The 15,883-nt window shown below is 36.8% G+C and overlaps 1 protein-coding gene across 7 annotated transcripts in view; it reads right to left on the reverse strand.

Moving 5' to 3' along the window:
* Positions 1–15,883, reverse strand: part of LOC135311958 (uncharacterized) — a 25,285-nt gene continuing 9,402 nt past the window's right edge. For 5 of the 7 annotated variants that reach the window (XM_064443171.1, XM_064443173.1, XM_064443172.1 and 2 more), the window contains exons 9-17: positions 14,883–14,925; positions 13,582–13,701; positions 12,630–12,771; positions 10,446–10,491; positions 10,057–10,116; positions 7,831–7,938; positions 6,078–6,174; positions 4,827–5,024; positions 1–1,690 (exon numbers count right to left, since the gene is read on the reverse strand). In XM_064443171.1, the coding sequence (XP_064299241.1) occupies positions 1,611–1,690; positions 4,827–5,024; positions 6,078–6,174; positions 7,831–7,938; positions 10,057–10,116; positions 10,446–10,491; positions 12,630–12,771; positions 13,582–13,701; positions 14,883–14,925 (894 nt within the window). In that variant the 3' untranslated portion in view covers positions 1–1,610. The remainder of the gene's footprint in view (positions 1,691–4,826; positions 5,025–6,077; positions 6,175–7,830; positions 7,939–10,056; positions 10,117–10,445; positions 10,492–12,629; positions 12,772–13,581; positions 13,702–14,882; positions 14,926–15,883) is intronic. The other 2 variants (XM_064443174.1, XM_064443175.1) reach the window with 2 other exon arrangements.

Genomic DNA, 15,883 nt, shown 5'->3' on the forward strand with positions numbered 1-15,883 from the left:
TAATTTCAATTTCCTTTTATTTCCACTAGGAATGATTCCACGGTAAGAGAGAGAAGCTGTCCCAGAGATGGCCATTTACAACAGCTGAAAATTCTGTTCTTATTATTTTAATTAACAGAACGTTCTGCACTTCAAAAACAAACAAACAGATGGTTCTATTTTTATTTTCTGTATTACAGGCACAGAATTCAGAATTTCGTATCAACTAAAAAATGTTTTTACTGATCGAGCTCATCTTCATTAAGCAGTCATTAACATCATCCGTATTATAGAGTAAATGAGCTGTAAGAGTTTTGGTTCCCATCTCTGCTTCTGACAAGAACATGTTTAGAGGCATTCCAGAAATTCTTTGCAATTTCTTTAAAGCAGTGTTGTTTCCATTTAACTGTCACTGAACTGTTTTCATTCCTGTGTCTGTTCATAGAACAAAACTAACTGATTCTGTGGCTGCTTTCTTTGTTACCTTATTTTTACGGTGTCTTGTGTTCCGTGATATGAAGATGTGAAACAGTCAGGATAAGGATTCTCAATTCCAACCAGATCTCAAAAAAAAAAAGTAAGTTAACATTAAAAGGTTCATTTACCATCTGGTCCCAGCATGTCTATGTTACACCAGCATTTGGCCGCAAAGCTGAAGAGCTTTAATTAGAGCCACTGAATGCTACCCAACATCGTAAGCAGGAAGCAAATCTTAATTACACAATTTTAATTTTTTTTTCCAAGCATGCTAATTTGTAACCATCCAAAACATTTTTCATCATCCAACACAAGTAGTAGCCATTAGACCTTTACATTTGGTCAAAGCCACTGCTACTTTAGTTGGAAGGAAGTTCACGTTAAAAGAGCCTGAACTGAAGGGCAGCATGAGCCAGCTTTCATTTAATTCGCACACTGGTGGGACTGGAGAAGACAAAAGATACTCTTGCTACCACATTAGTGCCTCTTAATCGCAGGCCGGCTGATCTCTTGGACACAGCCCTGCATTTGCAGACACAGCCAACCTCTGCTGACTTTGCTAAACCTTCCAACCACCTTGGCTCCCTAGATTGCCTATAATCCAGGAACTTCTCAGCTCAGAACTAGACTGACAGCACTGACATTTTTAATCTTTACTTAAAAACGTGTGGAAACCTACTTGTAATCCTTATAGCGGAAAGGATTTTTGATTACAATAGCTTTTGAGTCAGGCCCAGGAGACACAAGGAATAACTTCGAGTATTTGTTGTAGGATGAGTTTATACTGCTGACTGCAGCAGTTCACTCTGTTGGTAACTCTTTGTAAAAAAAGGACTGACAATAAGAAAAGATCAGACTGTCAATATACAACATTTAAAGATATTTAGAAAAACAAGTTACCTGTTTTAAAAGTATGTTTTAACATGGGAAGAAGGAGCATGAGCATTACAACCTTTCCACAAATATAGAAATTTCAGCTATATGGAGAAATAAATAACATGAATCTCAAAAACAGGTTATTAATTTAATTAAAATAACACTGTACAAAATTTGAACATAGCAAAACCAGCTACACTGAGTTCATATTAACTAAAACAACAATCTCAAACTTACAGAAAGTAAGCATTGCTATAGTAACTCTATTAACTACCATGTCACTGTGTGCTGCCATCGCTCGATCTTCTCAGAGTTCCACTTTCAGTCAGGATCCTTATAACATTCGGAATATCAATTCCTTAGTTAAAGGTGAACAAACAAACAAGTGAAAAGATAAAATAAATGGGTTGATGATAAAATACACTTAAAAGCACAAGTTATACTGAAACATTTAGATGCTGACTTGAGTTTAGATCTTTTCTGATTAAATGAAAAATACCATAACTGTTAACGATCCAAATGTGCCTGGAAACTCTGTGTATTGCTACCAACAGCTGTACTGGTTCAGCTGAAGGGTCTGTCTTGCCCCTCTACTCTGTCCCTGACTTTCAAAGACCTGCAGCTGATCATCAGGAAGGGATGACCAGAAGTCTTTGGTTTTATCACTGTAACAATAAGCCAAAGTGCCCTCTTCTGAACACAAGCAAGAAGGCCATGTGGCTTTGATGAAGCTAATGCCCATGACTTTAGGAGGGGGAGAGAAGAAGTCAAAAGAAACACAGGGTCTGCTTACGTGGTAATAATAAACATTCAGTACCCACAACCAAATGCTAATGGAAGAGTAAGAGCAGGGCAAGCATGCCTTATGCTTGGTGGGGTATGAGAATAGAATGTTCTCCCCGACTCAGATCATCTTCAGCTCAGGAGACTCTCCAAGTCTGAAACAGCAAACTTTTCAGTAGCCTTCTTCCAAACACTTGCCCAGTCTGCCCCAGACACCGAAGACAAGGACCCATGTAATATTTTTGTATCTATGGTATCCTTTTGCTAGGAGTTCCATATATCATCCACCTACTATGCATGAAGAACCATCTCTTTTCATCCATTTTGAAGTTGGACTCCCACACTACTCTCAGTTTATGGATCAAAAAGAGAGAGGAAATAATAGAACCCTGTCTGTCATCTCCATCCACTCATGATTTTACATCTCTCTGTTATAATATCTCAGTCATCTCTTTCCCAGGCCAAAAAGAGCCCTAGCTTTCTATTGCTTCTTATATGGAAGATATTCCCAGATTTTTTTGCCTCCTCTAAACCTTTTGCAGCAATAAAGTCCCTTATCTGAAATAAGGGAAACAGAAATATATGCCCTATGCCAGATACAGGCAAAGCATGTGCGCAATAGCAAAATGATGACTCCCATCTTGCTTTCCACTCTTTCTTTAATTCCTTGTATTTGACATATTCTTCTGACTGCTAAGGCAGTATTTCTGCTGATCTGATGAGGAGCTTTTGCAATTTGACAGTCAACCAACACTTTTAACTGTTTTGAATTTAACAAAGTTTTGTCATCCCTTTTTCCAGGTCACTTGTGAAGATACTAAACAGTCTTAAGCACAGGCCCACAGTTCTCTACTGGAACCTCCTTTCATTGTGAAAAGTAATTGCCCATTTGCTATCTCTTTGTTATTTAAACAATGCAAGGAATTCCCTCTTTTCCCACAGCCAGTTAGCTCCCTTAAAAGCCTCTGATGAGGGTACCTATCAAAAGCTTCTTGGAATTCCAAAGAGACTATACGAACTGCATCACCTTTATCCTGCTGATCCCTTTCAGATAACTCCAGAAAGTCTGTAAGGAAGGATTTCTTACCACAAAAGCCATATTCATTCCACCCCCGGCCACTCTAAGCAGGTCATATTTTTCCACGTGTCCACTATTTCCTACCTTGTTTTTCTAAACAGTTTATATTAACCTGACCAACAGAAGCTGGCAGTTTCAAAGACTGCCTGGAATTCTGTACTAGTTTTGGCTGGGATGGAGTTAACTTTCTTCACAGCAGGCTGTGTTTTGCGTTTGTGGCCAAAACAGAGCTGATAACATACCAGTGTTTTGGCTGTTGCCAAACGGTGCTTGCACAGCCTCAAGGCTTTCTCTTTTTCCCACACTGCACCCTCACAGTGATTAGGCGGGGGAAGGGAGCTGCAGCTGAGACTACTGATCCAAACCAGCCAAAGAGATATTCCATACATCGTGCTCAGGAGGTAAAACTTGGGAGGCTAGGGGGTGGGGTTGGCTTCCAAGGTGAAGTTGGTCAGAGTTACTCTGTTGCTCAGAGGCTGGCCGGGCATTAGTCTGCTGGTGGGAAGCACTGAGCAATTGTCTTTGCAGCACTTGTTCCCTCCCACCCCTTCCCTTCACTTACTAAACTGTCTATCGTGACACGAGTTTTTTCACTTTTGTTCTTGCTATTGTCCTCCCTGTCCAGCTGCTGGGGGTGGTGAGGGGCAGTGAGCAGGCAGCTGTGTTCAACACACAACAAAACCCTAAGAGAAACACACATAAACAAGAACCACATTTGCCACCCACAAATTTTCAGGTTCCAAAGAAAGCTTTATGGGAGGAACCACTACTATCAGTAACTTAACTATTTTGTTCTGGAGTTCCCTAGGTGATATTCAGGAAGAGTTATAACAATTCACTGCTTTCATGGTTTTATGTTGTCAATTTGTTCCCAAACTTCCAATGCCAAACAGATACTCTGCCGAGTCATTGGCACGCATGTGCACACACATGCCCAAGGAGAGGTTATGGCACAGACTGCAGTCTCTCTCTAGTTTTTTCCCCAGTGAGCGCTCAAGGAAAGAGTATCTTAAGCTTCTCTACAATGTACTCATCTTCAGTGTTCTTTTTTCATCCTGACAATCCTAAACACACTTACGAAGGGTAAGAAGCTTAGAAATGTACCAAGGAAGCTTCTGAAAAAAGGGCAACGATCAACTGGAGACATGGACGGTTTAGTAGCTGAAACTTGTTAGAAACTTGTAAGCAAAAGAAAGACTACTTGTTTCCCATTCATTATTATTTCTGTGTTACTGTGCAAGTACAGTTCCTTCAGGAATCAGTAAGTAAAAATTTCTTTGCTGTTGGCATTCCCAAAACCAGTGTTTCACCAGTTACATCACAGACAAAACGTGCTCCTTTTTTCTAAAATAAATACACTTGATTTTAGTTTACTATCTCTCACCATGTAAAGGTTACTATGCACAAATGAGAAAAGAATGTTAAAAGAAATTCAGCAATTAACAACACCTTCTTGGGAAGGCAGCCATTTTGAATGACCATTCCTAAACTGGATCCTGCAATAGTTAAAGGGGAAAAAAAAAAGTCTCTTCAGCCCTCCTTAATACCTCAAAGTTCTTGGAGCTATATAGTCCTTAGTATTTCACAGAGCTAACAAAATTATGTCTATTTTTATGTATGTGTGTTTGTTTACCTCTGAAAGCTGGATTTGCTGCTGCTATTTTGTGTAGAGTAGCAGTAACTTCCTCAACATTCATATTTCTCACACTGTTCAAAAATTCAGTGGTGATGTTCTCATACACTGTTTCCGAAGAGCCAGTTGAAAAGTTTTGGGGTTCATCTTCCTCATTTACTGATAAGGACTGCTTAGCTGATCGGCTGCTTGAGTAGTCTTAAAGAAGAGAAATACTGTTTTTCAGTAAGACAAGATTCTGAAGTGTCTTCACTACTTATTTCCCTTAATAGGACTTTTCAAAACAAGCACTTCCAGTCTGGCGCAGCAGCATTGCTGGTAAGGTTCACATCTGACTTTGCTACATTTTCATACAACTGAGAATAAGGAATGCTTTCGATGTACAAAAAATCCTGGACAAACAAGGGTAGGGAGGTGTGTGAAAGCTATTGCCATTATGCTTACAAAAAGGAACTAAGAGTTCCAAGTCTTGTATATTGTAGGTCATTGAAATTTTTGTTATTAGCATTGTATTAATTGAGGTGTTCAAAAGCTAAGCATCCTAGGGGAAAGGAAAAAAAAAAGTAAATTGCCACTGCACAGAAAACAAAACAAAATAAAATGCAAAATAGCTGCACTAGTACTCTGGGTACTTTTCCTCTCCAAGCATAGGATACTTCCTATGCTTGAGAAAATTAACCATTTGTTTATATCAACAAGGAAATTACCTCAAAGAAATCCAAGAATCTTTGAAAAAATTAACCAGAAATACTGAGGCCAGGTAGCTCGTGTTCATGTATTAAAACAGAGTTCTCCATCCTGTACAGAACAATTTTGTTTCCACTAGCATCTGATGGCACTAGACCTGCGCTAAGCCTCTTCTCCACCAAAAAGAGAAAGAAATGGAGGGGGGGGGGGAGCCAGAGTTAAACTTTGAAAGCCTCCTTAGAAATAGTTGCCTCTGGACAGAGGAAAGTCAGAGTCATAACTAATTCATTGTTTTCTCCACATCCTCCAGTTAAGTAGGATGAATGTTTTGAATGGTCTGCCCTTCCTAAACATTTGTAGAGGATGGGGGCAGGAGGGACAAAAAAAATCCTCAAAACACAAAACTATAAATTTATGCTACTTGACCTTGACTTTGTTCTGCTCATAAGCTCTGCTTTTAGAGAAGCAGGAAAAAAAATACAGATGTGAACCTTGTATAAATAAATTTATGCAAGGTATAGTGTTAGGATTAAAGCACGTTCAAGACTGCAACACTAACATTACCAGTATCAGAGTCACTAATATCTGCTGAAGTCAGGTCAGACTGTTCTGTGGAATGTTCCAATGCTTCTTCTCCATTATAATCAGTATCTAAGATGTCCTACAAGTTTGAGAAAAGTTGTGTTCAGAATTTCATCAAGACAACCTCTTAAAGTGACAAACTACAATATTTTTAATGATAAAAAAACAAATACAAGGCTAGTATTTCTGCTACCAAATCTGAAAAATCAAGTATTTCTTTGAAAAAATCATACAGCTGGTAATGAACTTCCATGCACACACTGCTCATGGTATCTCTCTATACCTGAAAAAGCACTATGTTAGGCCAAGAAGTGATACTTGTAGAGCCTAATTCTCAACCTGCCAGGTCTAAAAAGGAAGCTTTTTACACTCAGAATAAAAGACTTGGTTAAAAACTTACCAGTTGAAAGATCACAGTTTAGAATACAAAAAAAAAAAATAATCTACAACTAGTAGCGTCAAAGTTACTTCACTTAGAACTTGATTGTTTTGCAACATGTCAAATTTTGCCTTCTTTCCATACAAATAAACCAACAAAGCCCTATATGAAAGACCAACAGGAACAAGGTGGAAGTAAGATTAATGAGAAAGTAAAAAGCAGTAAATAATTAATGAGAACTATAGACATGGAATTTACTGTGGAGAAGTACTGCCGTTGCAGCAGAAAGAAAGCAATAGAGGGAAGATAGGATATGGGGAACAAAAATAAACTTTATGATAAGAAGTCCTGAATTAAGAAAGGCTTTTGAAGACAAAAGGGAAAAAAGAAAAAAAAACAACTTTTTTTCTTGAAGTGTCTCTTCTGTGAGTCTCTCCAGCTTTTTGGCTGGTATTGAACCATATCTGGCATTATCCAGCCTTTAAATAAAGAAGTTGTTAAGCAGCTGTAGTAGTAGGATTAGCTGTTGTGGTAAATAAGAAGTCTGTTCAGTACTGACAGTTCTCCAAGAAACGCTGGGAGGTGTAAGGAATAATGTTGCCTACAGCAAGTACCAACAGGAGAGTACCTACCATTCCTGTTGACAATGGGGGGCTGAATTAAAAAAACATTCCAAGCATGGAAACTGTGGAGATGATGGTGTAACAGAACATAGACTGGAGGTATAGGGAACGCAAGCAGCAACCACAGCAGCCTCAAACTACACCTCAGAATACCTGCATACTATGCCTATATCAAGAGAGGTCAGTCAAAAGTAATAGCAGAGAGGAGGAAAATCTGGGTTTCTAACAGCATGGGAAGAAAGATACCTCAAAGGGAACAGTACAAAGAGTAGAACCACAAAAAAAAAAATGTCGGAAAAGAAAGAAAATTCATGTCAATAATGTTTTATTGCATGGTGAATGAAGTGAAGGCTGGAAAAGGAAACGGTATACAGAATAACAGTGGCAGGGAGGTCAGCAGAGAAGAAAAAAGCTTAAGTTAGAATTGAAAAGGTGCAAAAAGAGCAGAAAAACTTATATGTAAGGAAAAGCATGGGAAATAGGAAACAAGACGATTTTTAGCTTCTATTTAAAAAAAAAAAAGGCACCTTTGAAGTATTGAGACCCCTCAACAGAAAAGCTATGTTTATCCTATCATTACTACAGTAGTTCAAGTATTTAATGGCCAAAACTTACACAACAGGCTCCACAGCAATTTTTGTTAAGTATAATTAAACTATCTATAATAATAAAAATGCATAATTACAGGAATGAACAGATTTATAGAACAAAACCAAAACAAAATGCTAATTACTTTTTTTGATGCAGCCTGCTGACGATATTCCACTAGTGCATCTGTAAGAGTCTGTGTAACTTTCAGGATAAATGAAGCATCATCTTCATTCAGTATCTCAAAACTTTGCTAGGAAAAAAACCCAAACAACACCACAAAATAAAAAACTTCCATCTGAAAGATGAAAGTGTCAACATGTATAAACAAAACCTGCAGGAACCTTCTATCTGAAGGATAGAAGTCTATCCTTCTGTCAGACATAGCTGAAGTTATAAAGCAAATACAGTTTTTCCTTTTAACCCCATAAATTGGGGGGGAGGGGGGGGGGAGGAGGGAAGGGTAGGAAATGGAAAGGGATTCTAACAGAGGGAAGCTGCAGCTCCCCAATACGATCTACAGTCTTTGGAAAGGAACAACTCAAGAATACACCTGGAAATGCATGCAGGAAAATGCTCTTCCTTAAGTACTTTGATGTCTTCCCAGGACACCTGCATACAAATGACTATGTACAACTTCCCTGAGGCAACATAGTCATAACCCATTTCTCTAGAAAGTTGCAAAAATTCAGGACATTACTGAATGTAAAAATATATGCCACCTTGCCTTATGCTAACTTTCTTCTTCCCAAAAAGCCTAAGGAGAAGGCAGTCTTTGAAACTCTGAAGCTTTAATTGGGGAGCAAGTTCTAGGGCTAACAACCCTCACAAAGAGAGCTACCTGCATCATCCTCTTGTCTATACTAATAAAGGTCTGCTGAAAATACTTCCACTGGGCACAATGTAACAGTACTGCAGGCCTGTCCTAACAATTCAGTCTTATGGATTAGGAACAAACACCTTTAAACACTCCAGACAATGGGAAAAAGTAATAAAAAAACCCCTAGCATTAAGTTCCTATGTGACAGCATAACAGGGATTACATTTTATTTTTAACATTAATAGCATTTCTCTCTCCTGGTTTGCACAAGTTATATTTAAAGAATATCTTGTAAAAAACTAGGTGGAAAAGGAAGTTAAACTTGGGCAAGTATATCTCTGCTATCACGTAATTAAAATAATTGTATTTCTTTTATGACAAAATTGGGCATACTGGTTTTCACAGTTAAAAAAGTATACAGTGCGGGTAATTACTGAACAACTGGAATTATCGCATGATATGAACAGCAAGTCCAGAAAAGATACTTGTAAAATTACTTTCTGCTACATAAGAAGCCTTTTGAATCCAACAATAGAAACAGATAATGCAGCCTTTAAGAAAATGACTGTGGATGCTAATATTAAACAATTTTCAAACCTTCCAAAACAGAACATTGTTCCAATCGCACTCCCTCTTTTGTTCATGGAGGGCAAACATATGAAGCAAGAGGAAGCCTCAAAACAAATTCAAGTTTTATTAGCAAGGTGCAATCTTTACACCTAGTCATTCCCTATTAAAAAGGGGAAAAAAGATTTTACGATAGTCAATAGCGCTTAAATTACTTTGCAGTAGCTGAGTCACAGCAACTATCAGTAAAGATTTTCATACAGCATCACTGATGCTTTTGATAAAATCACCATTTCTGTATGCAAGACCACAAATGTCTTCCAGCAATTGGCGACTCCTACTTCTCCACTCTTACTGATTGTATCTCTGCTGTGAATGTGTACATAATACATGTCTTCAACAATTGAACTCAGGTGTTCTGCCACTTACTTTACAAAGGGAACAGGTAGGGTTTTTTAGCTTATGGTTTCTGGTTTTGTTTTTTCTTTTGTTTAAGTATACAACTTATACAACAAATTTTAAAATTTCTTCTTTACTTTCTGTGTATCTCAGATATTCTTCTTCATTCTGCTGCCTTCCATTATTGAATTATATCTTTCCAAATTCCTCATTTGAAAATGACAGACCAGTTACAAAAGAAAGACAAAAAATAGTTTTAAAGAGGTCATTTTACTTAAGCATATAGTTAAGGAGTTAAGCTATAGTTGAGAAAAATGCATTTGTTTTCAATGCAAGTCATTCCTCTGACATTAACCAGTACTTTGGCAACAAACCTGTCTAGAAATTTTAGAATGAATAGAAATATTATAAATTCAGTTATATTAACTTTATTCTGAATCCTACCTTCTGACAAAATATGTTGTTAGATTAGGAGACTGCCTACGTTTTGGCTTTCATATTACTTGCTAAATTTTAAACTTAGTAATCCTGAGAACTTTTTTTTTCCCCAAAAAATTTCATTGCAAGATAAGATTTAACACTCACCAAATAACCCAACAGTTCTTCTGGACTAGTGAATTCTTCAGGACTTGCTGTAAATTCTTGCTGTTTAATATTAAAAAAAAAAAAAAAAGTCCAGAGATCTAGTATATGCAGCAAATATAACTAAAATTAAACAGTAATTATTATTATTATGGTCATTCTAGGTTCTTGTTCTAATTAAATTATGTGTGCTTTTATGAAACACGTACATGTGTTTTCATGGCATACTGGGAAAAAACCTTAGTAGTTTTGCTTAGTAACTTGTAGCAAATTTATTGTCAATAATACTATTAATTTGAACAAGCAAAAGCAAACACCACTGCCGATCATATATTAATTATTTCCCCAACTGTTTGTAAACTGGAGCAAACCAGTAACAGAAGAATATTCACCTCTACTTCCTTGTTTTCTTCCTGCGATTGTTTATTGGTCTCACACCTTAAGATAGAAAAAATAAACAAATAAGTACATAAACCCATATACAGTTGGTTGAACTATCAAAAAACATGTGGGCAGTCAATAACTCATAATTTTAAAGTTCCTGCCATACTGCTGCTACAGTAGTTCTGGGACATTCTTATTTCCCTGCAGAAATCCCAGTGGTCCTGGATATCACTGTAAAAATCATCTCTGACGGTTGTTTTTTTTTTCATGTGATTAGCTAGTGCATAAGTTGTAAAACCCAGAGTTAAGAAAACAGTTTGACATTAGTAGTGAAGCTGTAAGCTTTTTGTATGCATTTCAGAAAGACAAGGCCCATAATTACATTATGATTTTTATCAGCATTTCCCAAAGTTGCCTTTACAAAAATTCAGCTATAAAAGAAGTATTTCACAATGTAGCCACAGAGATACTGGGCACACAAAGATTCATACGGCTAGAAGTTACTAACCCACATTTGCGCTGTTCTGCAACTACAACTACTACAGATGCATTCCACCCCTTTGCAAGCCCAGGAATCAGGGCTGAGTGTGGTTGGTTTTGTGTTGTTTTTTTTTTGTTTGGGGTTTTTTTTTGTTTGTTTTGGTGTTGTTTTTTTTAATTAACCAAAACCATATGACTACCAAGCCTAAGCCCTCCTCTTTCTTGAAGTCTTTCTTAGGAATCAAAATTGTAGTAAAACCAGATGATACATTTAATGAACTCAAAATAATTTGCATCTTCATATTACTCTCTCTGCAGAGCTTCACTACAAAGAAATTAAAAGTTACAGAAATCCTCAGACTGATACTGCAGCATCTTTAAGTGGAAACACCATTTGACTGCTTGCTGCCAATGAGCATCTGATCCTATTCCTTTTAAGAAACTATATATTAAGTTCACATCTCTCAGAAGTCTCACAAAAATATTAACAGCAAAGGACAAGCTGAAGACCTAATTTAGTAACTAACTTCCAAATCAGTCTCTTGCTGAAACACCTGGCTGCTCAGTTACCCAGGTTCTATCTGAACAACTGGATTAAAAGAACAATATCAAGTGATCTTCCAAAGGATGTTGCTCTTCGAACTTAAATCTTCAGGACTGCACAATGAGGATCAGTGTCAAGTAGAAATGGACAGCAGCATTTCCAGATGTGGATGTCTGAACTTTTATTAGTTCCCTGTTTTTGATGTTATGATGAACTAGTTCACTCTCCAGATTAAAAACTGTTACAGTTATCTGAAAGCCATGAACACAAAGATTCATAAACCTGGACTTGAATCTGGTTTCAATTAATCCTTTTCAATGGTTGCCCAACAGAGAGGCAAAAGTCCTACAAAAAGACACTTCAAGAACAACAAAATTTCTCCTTTTACTGTGTAATGGTAAACAAGCCAAAGGAGTTAGCCCTCCATGTCTGGGAGAGATGCTACTGGTTTAAAGTTAAGAAACATTCCAAGAGAACGTCATCAGAGCAAAACCAAAGAATTAATTGTTGGAACAAGTCTTATGTTTGGGCTGATGTGTGCATAGCCCTTATCAAATGCTTTCCTGTGGTTCCTGGTGTTGCACAAAGATCACTGATGTTGGAGATATCCCACGCACACAAAGGCTGTTATAGCTCAGACTAAACTCACAATGCTGTTATTAATAAAGATGTTTACAAACAGCAAGCAGAGCTTCACCATTTTAGAACCACACACAATACTTCTTATTGTTCCTCCATGAAATCTTTTGTAAAGATGAACCCCAATTGTTACAGCTATTTACTGATTGTCTTTTCCTTCTAAAATCAGTTCATATACCACCCGAATTATCTGACATGAACCCATACCGGACAGTTTTTTTTAAAGGACAAGAGAACACTCTTTTTGAACATGTAATACACGAGGATTATGCCTTAAGGATAACACAGCTAAATATAAAAAATAATTAAACCTAGAGCAAAATCTGAGGTCACTTTACATACACCAGGTTTTCTGCTGATGAGAGAAGTTTACAGCTGAGCACAATTTCAGAAGATGGGCATTTTACTATTATGGCATGCCTTTCTTTGTCACAGCACACTCTATGAAATCCAGCGTAGACAGCTATCATCTACGTTTTCCTTGAGTAAATGTAAAGGGTTTTGAGGGGTGGTGGATTTTTGGTTTTACTTTTCTGAGTTGTTGCCTTTGCTGCCTTCTTCAGTCTTGTTGCCTTTGCTGCTTTCAATTGCCTTTTTAGGCTCAACCTGCTCATCTGGTTTTCCCTGTTCTTTCTGACTTTTTTTGTGCTCCTCTTGAACATTCTTTTCATCTAAAACAACAAAATCAGTATGTTTAGTAATGGTTTTCCAATATGTTCATTTAAGAGTATCCTTTGCTTAGATTTTTTTTAAAATATAACATCAATAAAACCTGAAGGTGGAAGTAAGGTATCTTGTGAAGAAACAACATAAAAACTGAAACTAAAAACCAAAGATTTGGTTCAGCCATGAAGCACAAGTTTGTATTTCTGATCAGAAATATTCTCAGTGAGAATAATTATAATGCATTTAGACAAAACCCTAATCTCACCTTTGACATTAAATCTACAACTAAGCAGCAACGTCTGATGTTTCTTCAGTTACATGGTGCTCACTGATTTTTATATTTAATTCTGGTTTTGTTTTCAAGAAAATAAGCATTAGTCAAATATTTTAGATGTTGTTCAAAGAACCAAAAAAATCTGTCCAATCTATTTCCGTTTTATTCTTCTCGTGCTCTAAATAGTTTGGCATGCAGCTGTTCCCAGCTTTTTTCCCTGACACCAGAGAACAGCTTATATGTCCAAAAACAGTCTGTGCCTTGCCCCCAAAATACACATTGTAAAAATTTCTAATTATGAATCTTATCGTGTTTCTAACATATCCAGTGACATTAAGTAAAACTGGACTGTTTTCTACACAAACACTGGGATTATTCTTTCCTCTGCCACAGACCCCGAACCCATCCACACACTGCGCAAATTCACCTTCCATAGCAGAACATAACTATAGAGGCTATAAACAGGCACACACAGAGTAAATAATTACAGCGTTGGTGAAAGTTTAAAAAAATGTAATTAAAAAAATAATTTTTCTCTTACCTTGAATAGGGTCTGGCATTCTTCCATCCTTATTTTTGCAATCTGTTTTTTCTTCATTATTAAGTGACATGTCCACATGCTGAACTTTCGCTTTTGAAGGGCTGTCATCTGCATTAGAATCTAAACAAACACGCTTGAAATGTAGCACAAAGGACATTATCTTGATAGAGGAGGTTTCTAAAACTGCGCTTCAGTTTCAGCTAGCTCTGTTTCTGTGCACTATTAGTTACAAACATTAAGAATAATTTTATAAGCATTATTATGTGAAAGCATAATAATTAAATCATTAAATATGAACTACAAATTAATAACAAAACTATAAATATTTTATACCCTGGTTATAATTGCATACCTAAATTTCTTAAAAGCCATAAATATTATAAATACAGTAGAATGCCACATAGCCACGTTCAAAATTAGACACATTAATCAATAGGTTACAATCAAGAAATGTAGTTTGAATAAGATTGAACTTATTTCAAAATACTTCCCTAGATTCAAAGCAGGCATCTTTCCCCTTCAGAGTGTGACACTGCTAATCTAGATCATTATAGAAATAATCTTCTCATTACTTCTACTGAGCTACTTTAAGACACCATTTACATACTAATACACATGAAAATAAAGTACATTAGTTTTAATTCAATTCTGTATTTTTCATGCAGGCCTGAGAATGAGGGTCTAGTAGCAATTTTTAGCTATTCCCTAAAGTGGCACGGAAGTACACTGCCTGTCCATCTGGATGACATTGTACTTCCATGAGTTTTGAAAGATTAAACTGAGTGGAGAAGTCTTACAGATACCACAACTGTTCCTACAATTTTGTGAATAACAGTGGCTAGTAAAACAGGAAGTTTTCTTCCACAAATAGAAGCTATAGCTATGCTTTAACAATTCTGTCTGCCTTTCTGGACTGCAAATAAAATACACGCATGGATCTCCAACCTGCCTCTTTTGCCCAGTTCACCAAAATGCCTGCAAGTAGCTGGCACTACAGGGACTACAGCAGTTCCCAGATAAAAAGAGATCATAGGTAAAGGATTCTGGGAAACATGGGGGATGGATGGAAAGAGGGAGAGAGAACAAAGCCATAAACCAGGTCTAATTATGTTGCCCATGGAAGAACTTGTTAATCCATCAAATTTTCAATATAAACCACACAAGATGCAGCTTAGAAGACAAACACACACTACAATGACTGACAAAATCTTTCCATTTGCCCTTAAATCAAGCTGATGTAGATCAAAGGGAGTTTACCCAAATTAGAAATGTACAATTCACATCTCACTGAGCACACTTACATTCTTGCCATCTCCTCCTCATAACTGGAGCATCTGTAACAACCTAAAAGTAAAAGCCATCTATGTTAGCTATTTTGTGGATAAAAATATTCTATAGGTATTTCATCAGTGTTAAATATTTTTTTTTTAAATGATATATGACCAGTAGTGTTAAACACGTAAGTGTAAATCCCTGAATGGATATTCAAGAAGTCAGTAAGTCAGTTCCTGGACACTTATTTACCAAAATTAAATTTTTGTTAGAGCTAAAAAGTCAAATATCTGGTTTCACAAGATATAGCAGTAAAATTAAACCTATTAAAAGTTCCTCTATTTAAAAGTTCCTTAAATCAAGGATGGATTTGCTAGTAAATCAGTAGTAACACTGTTCCTAGAAAAACAAAAGTCTACAGAATATAGATGGAATTAATTAATTCTATATCCATGACCATAAGCCTCAAGTAAAATACAGTCCTGAGTCAACATGAAATTGAATATTAGTAGGTGAAAAAAACCACGTTTTGGCTTCCTTTTTAAGCAGAGGTTAAAAAGGAAGGATATGCCAACAGGTTGAATTGGATGATCTGAAATCTCTCCCTTCTAGAACATTAACTCTAGAAGAAAGACTTGATCTTCTAATATTCCTGTACTTTTTTTAATCAACTAAAAGTAGGATTAGTACAGGCTCTCATCCTTCCACCTAGCTGTCACAGTATCACACAGAAAGAAACATGGGTCTTTTTGCAGATGGGCAGGACATTGTGAGCTTAAACACAGTAAAATCGTGAACTCCACTTTGAAACGAGACACAGCGTATGCACATTAGGCAGCATTAGCAAGAGAACTTCCCAAGAAACACTGCTTAACAAGCAGGATGTCGAGAGACATTGAAATCGACAGAGAAAACAAATCTAATGTATACCATAAAGAACACTAAACACCTGAATAAGCTTGTCACGAATCAGAGTGGTAAGGTATGCCTCGAGAAATTTTGCCAGTATCCTGCCCAGATAAAGGTGGTA

The sequence above is a fragment of the Phalacrocorax carbo genome, chromosome 2 (genome assembly GCF_963921805.1).
Source record: "Phalacrocorax carbo chromosome 2, bPhaCar2.1, whole genome shotgun sequence".
Taxonomy (NCBI): domain Eukaryota; kingdom Metazoa; phylum Chordata; class Aves; order Suliformes; family Phalacrocoracidae; genus Phalacrocorax; species Phalacrocorax carbo.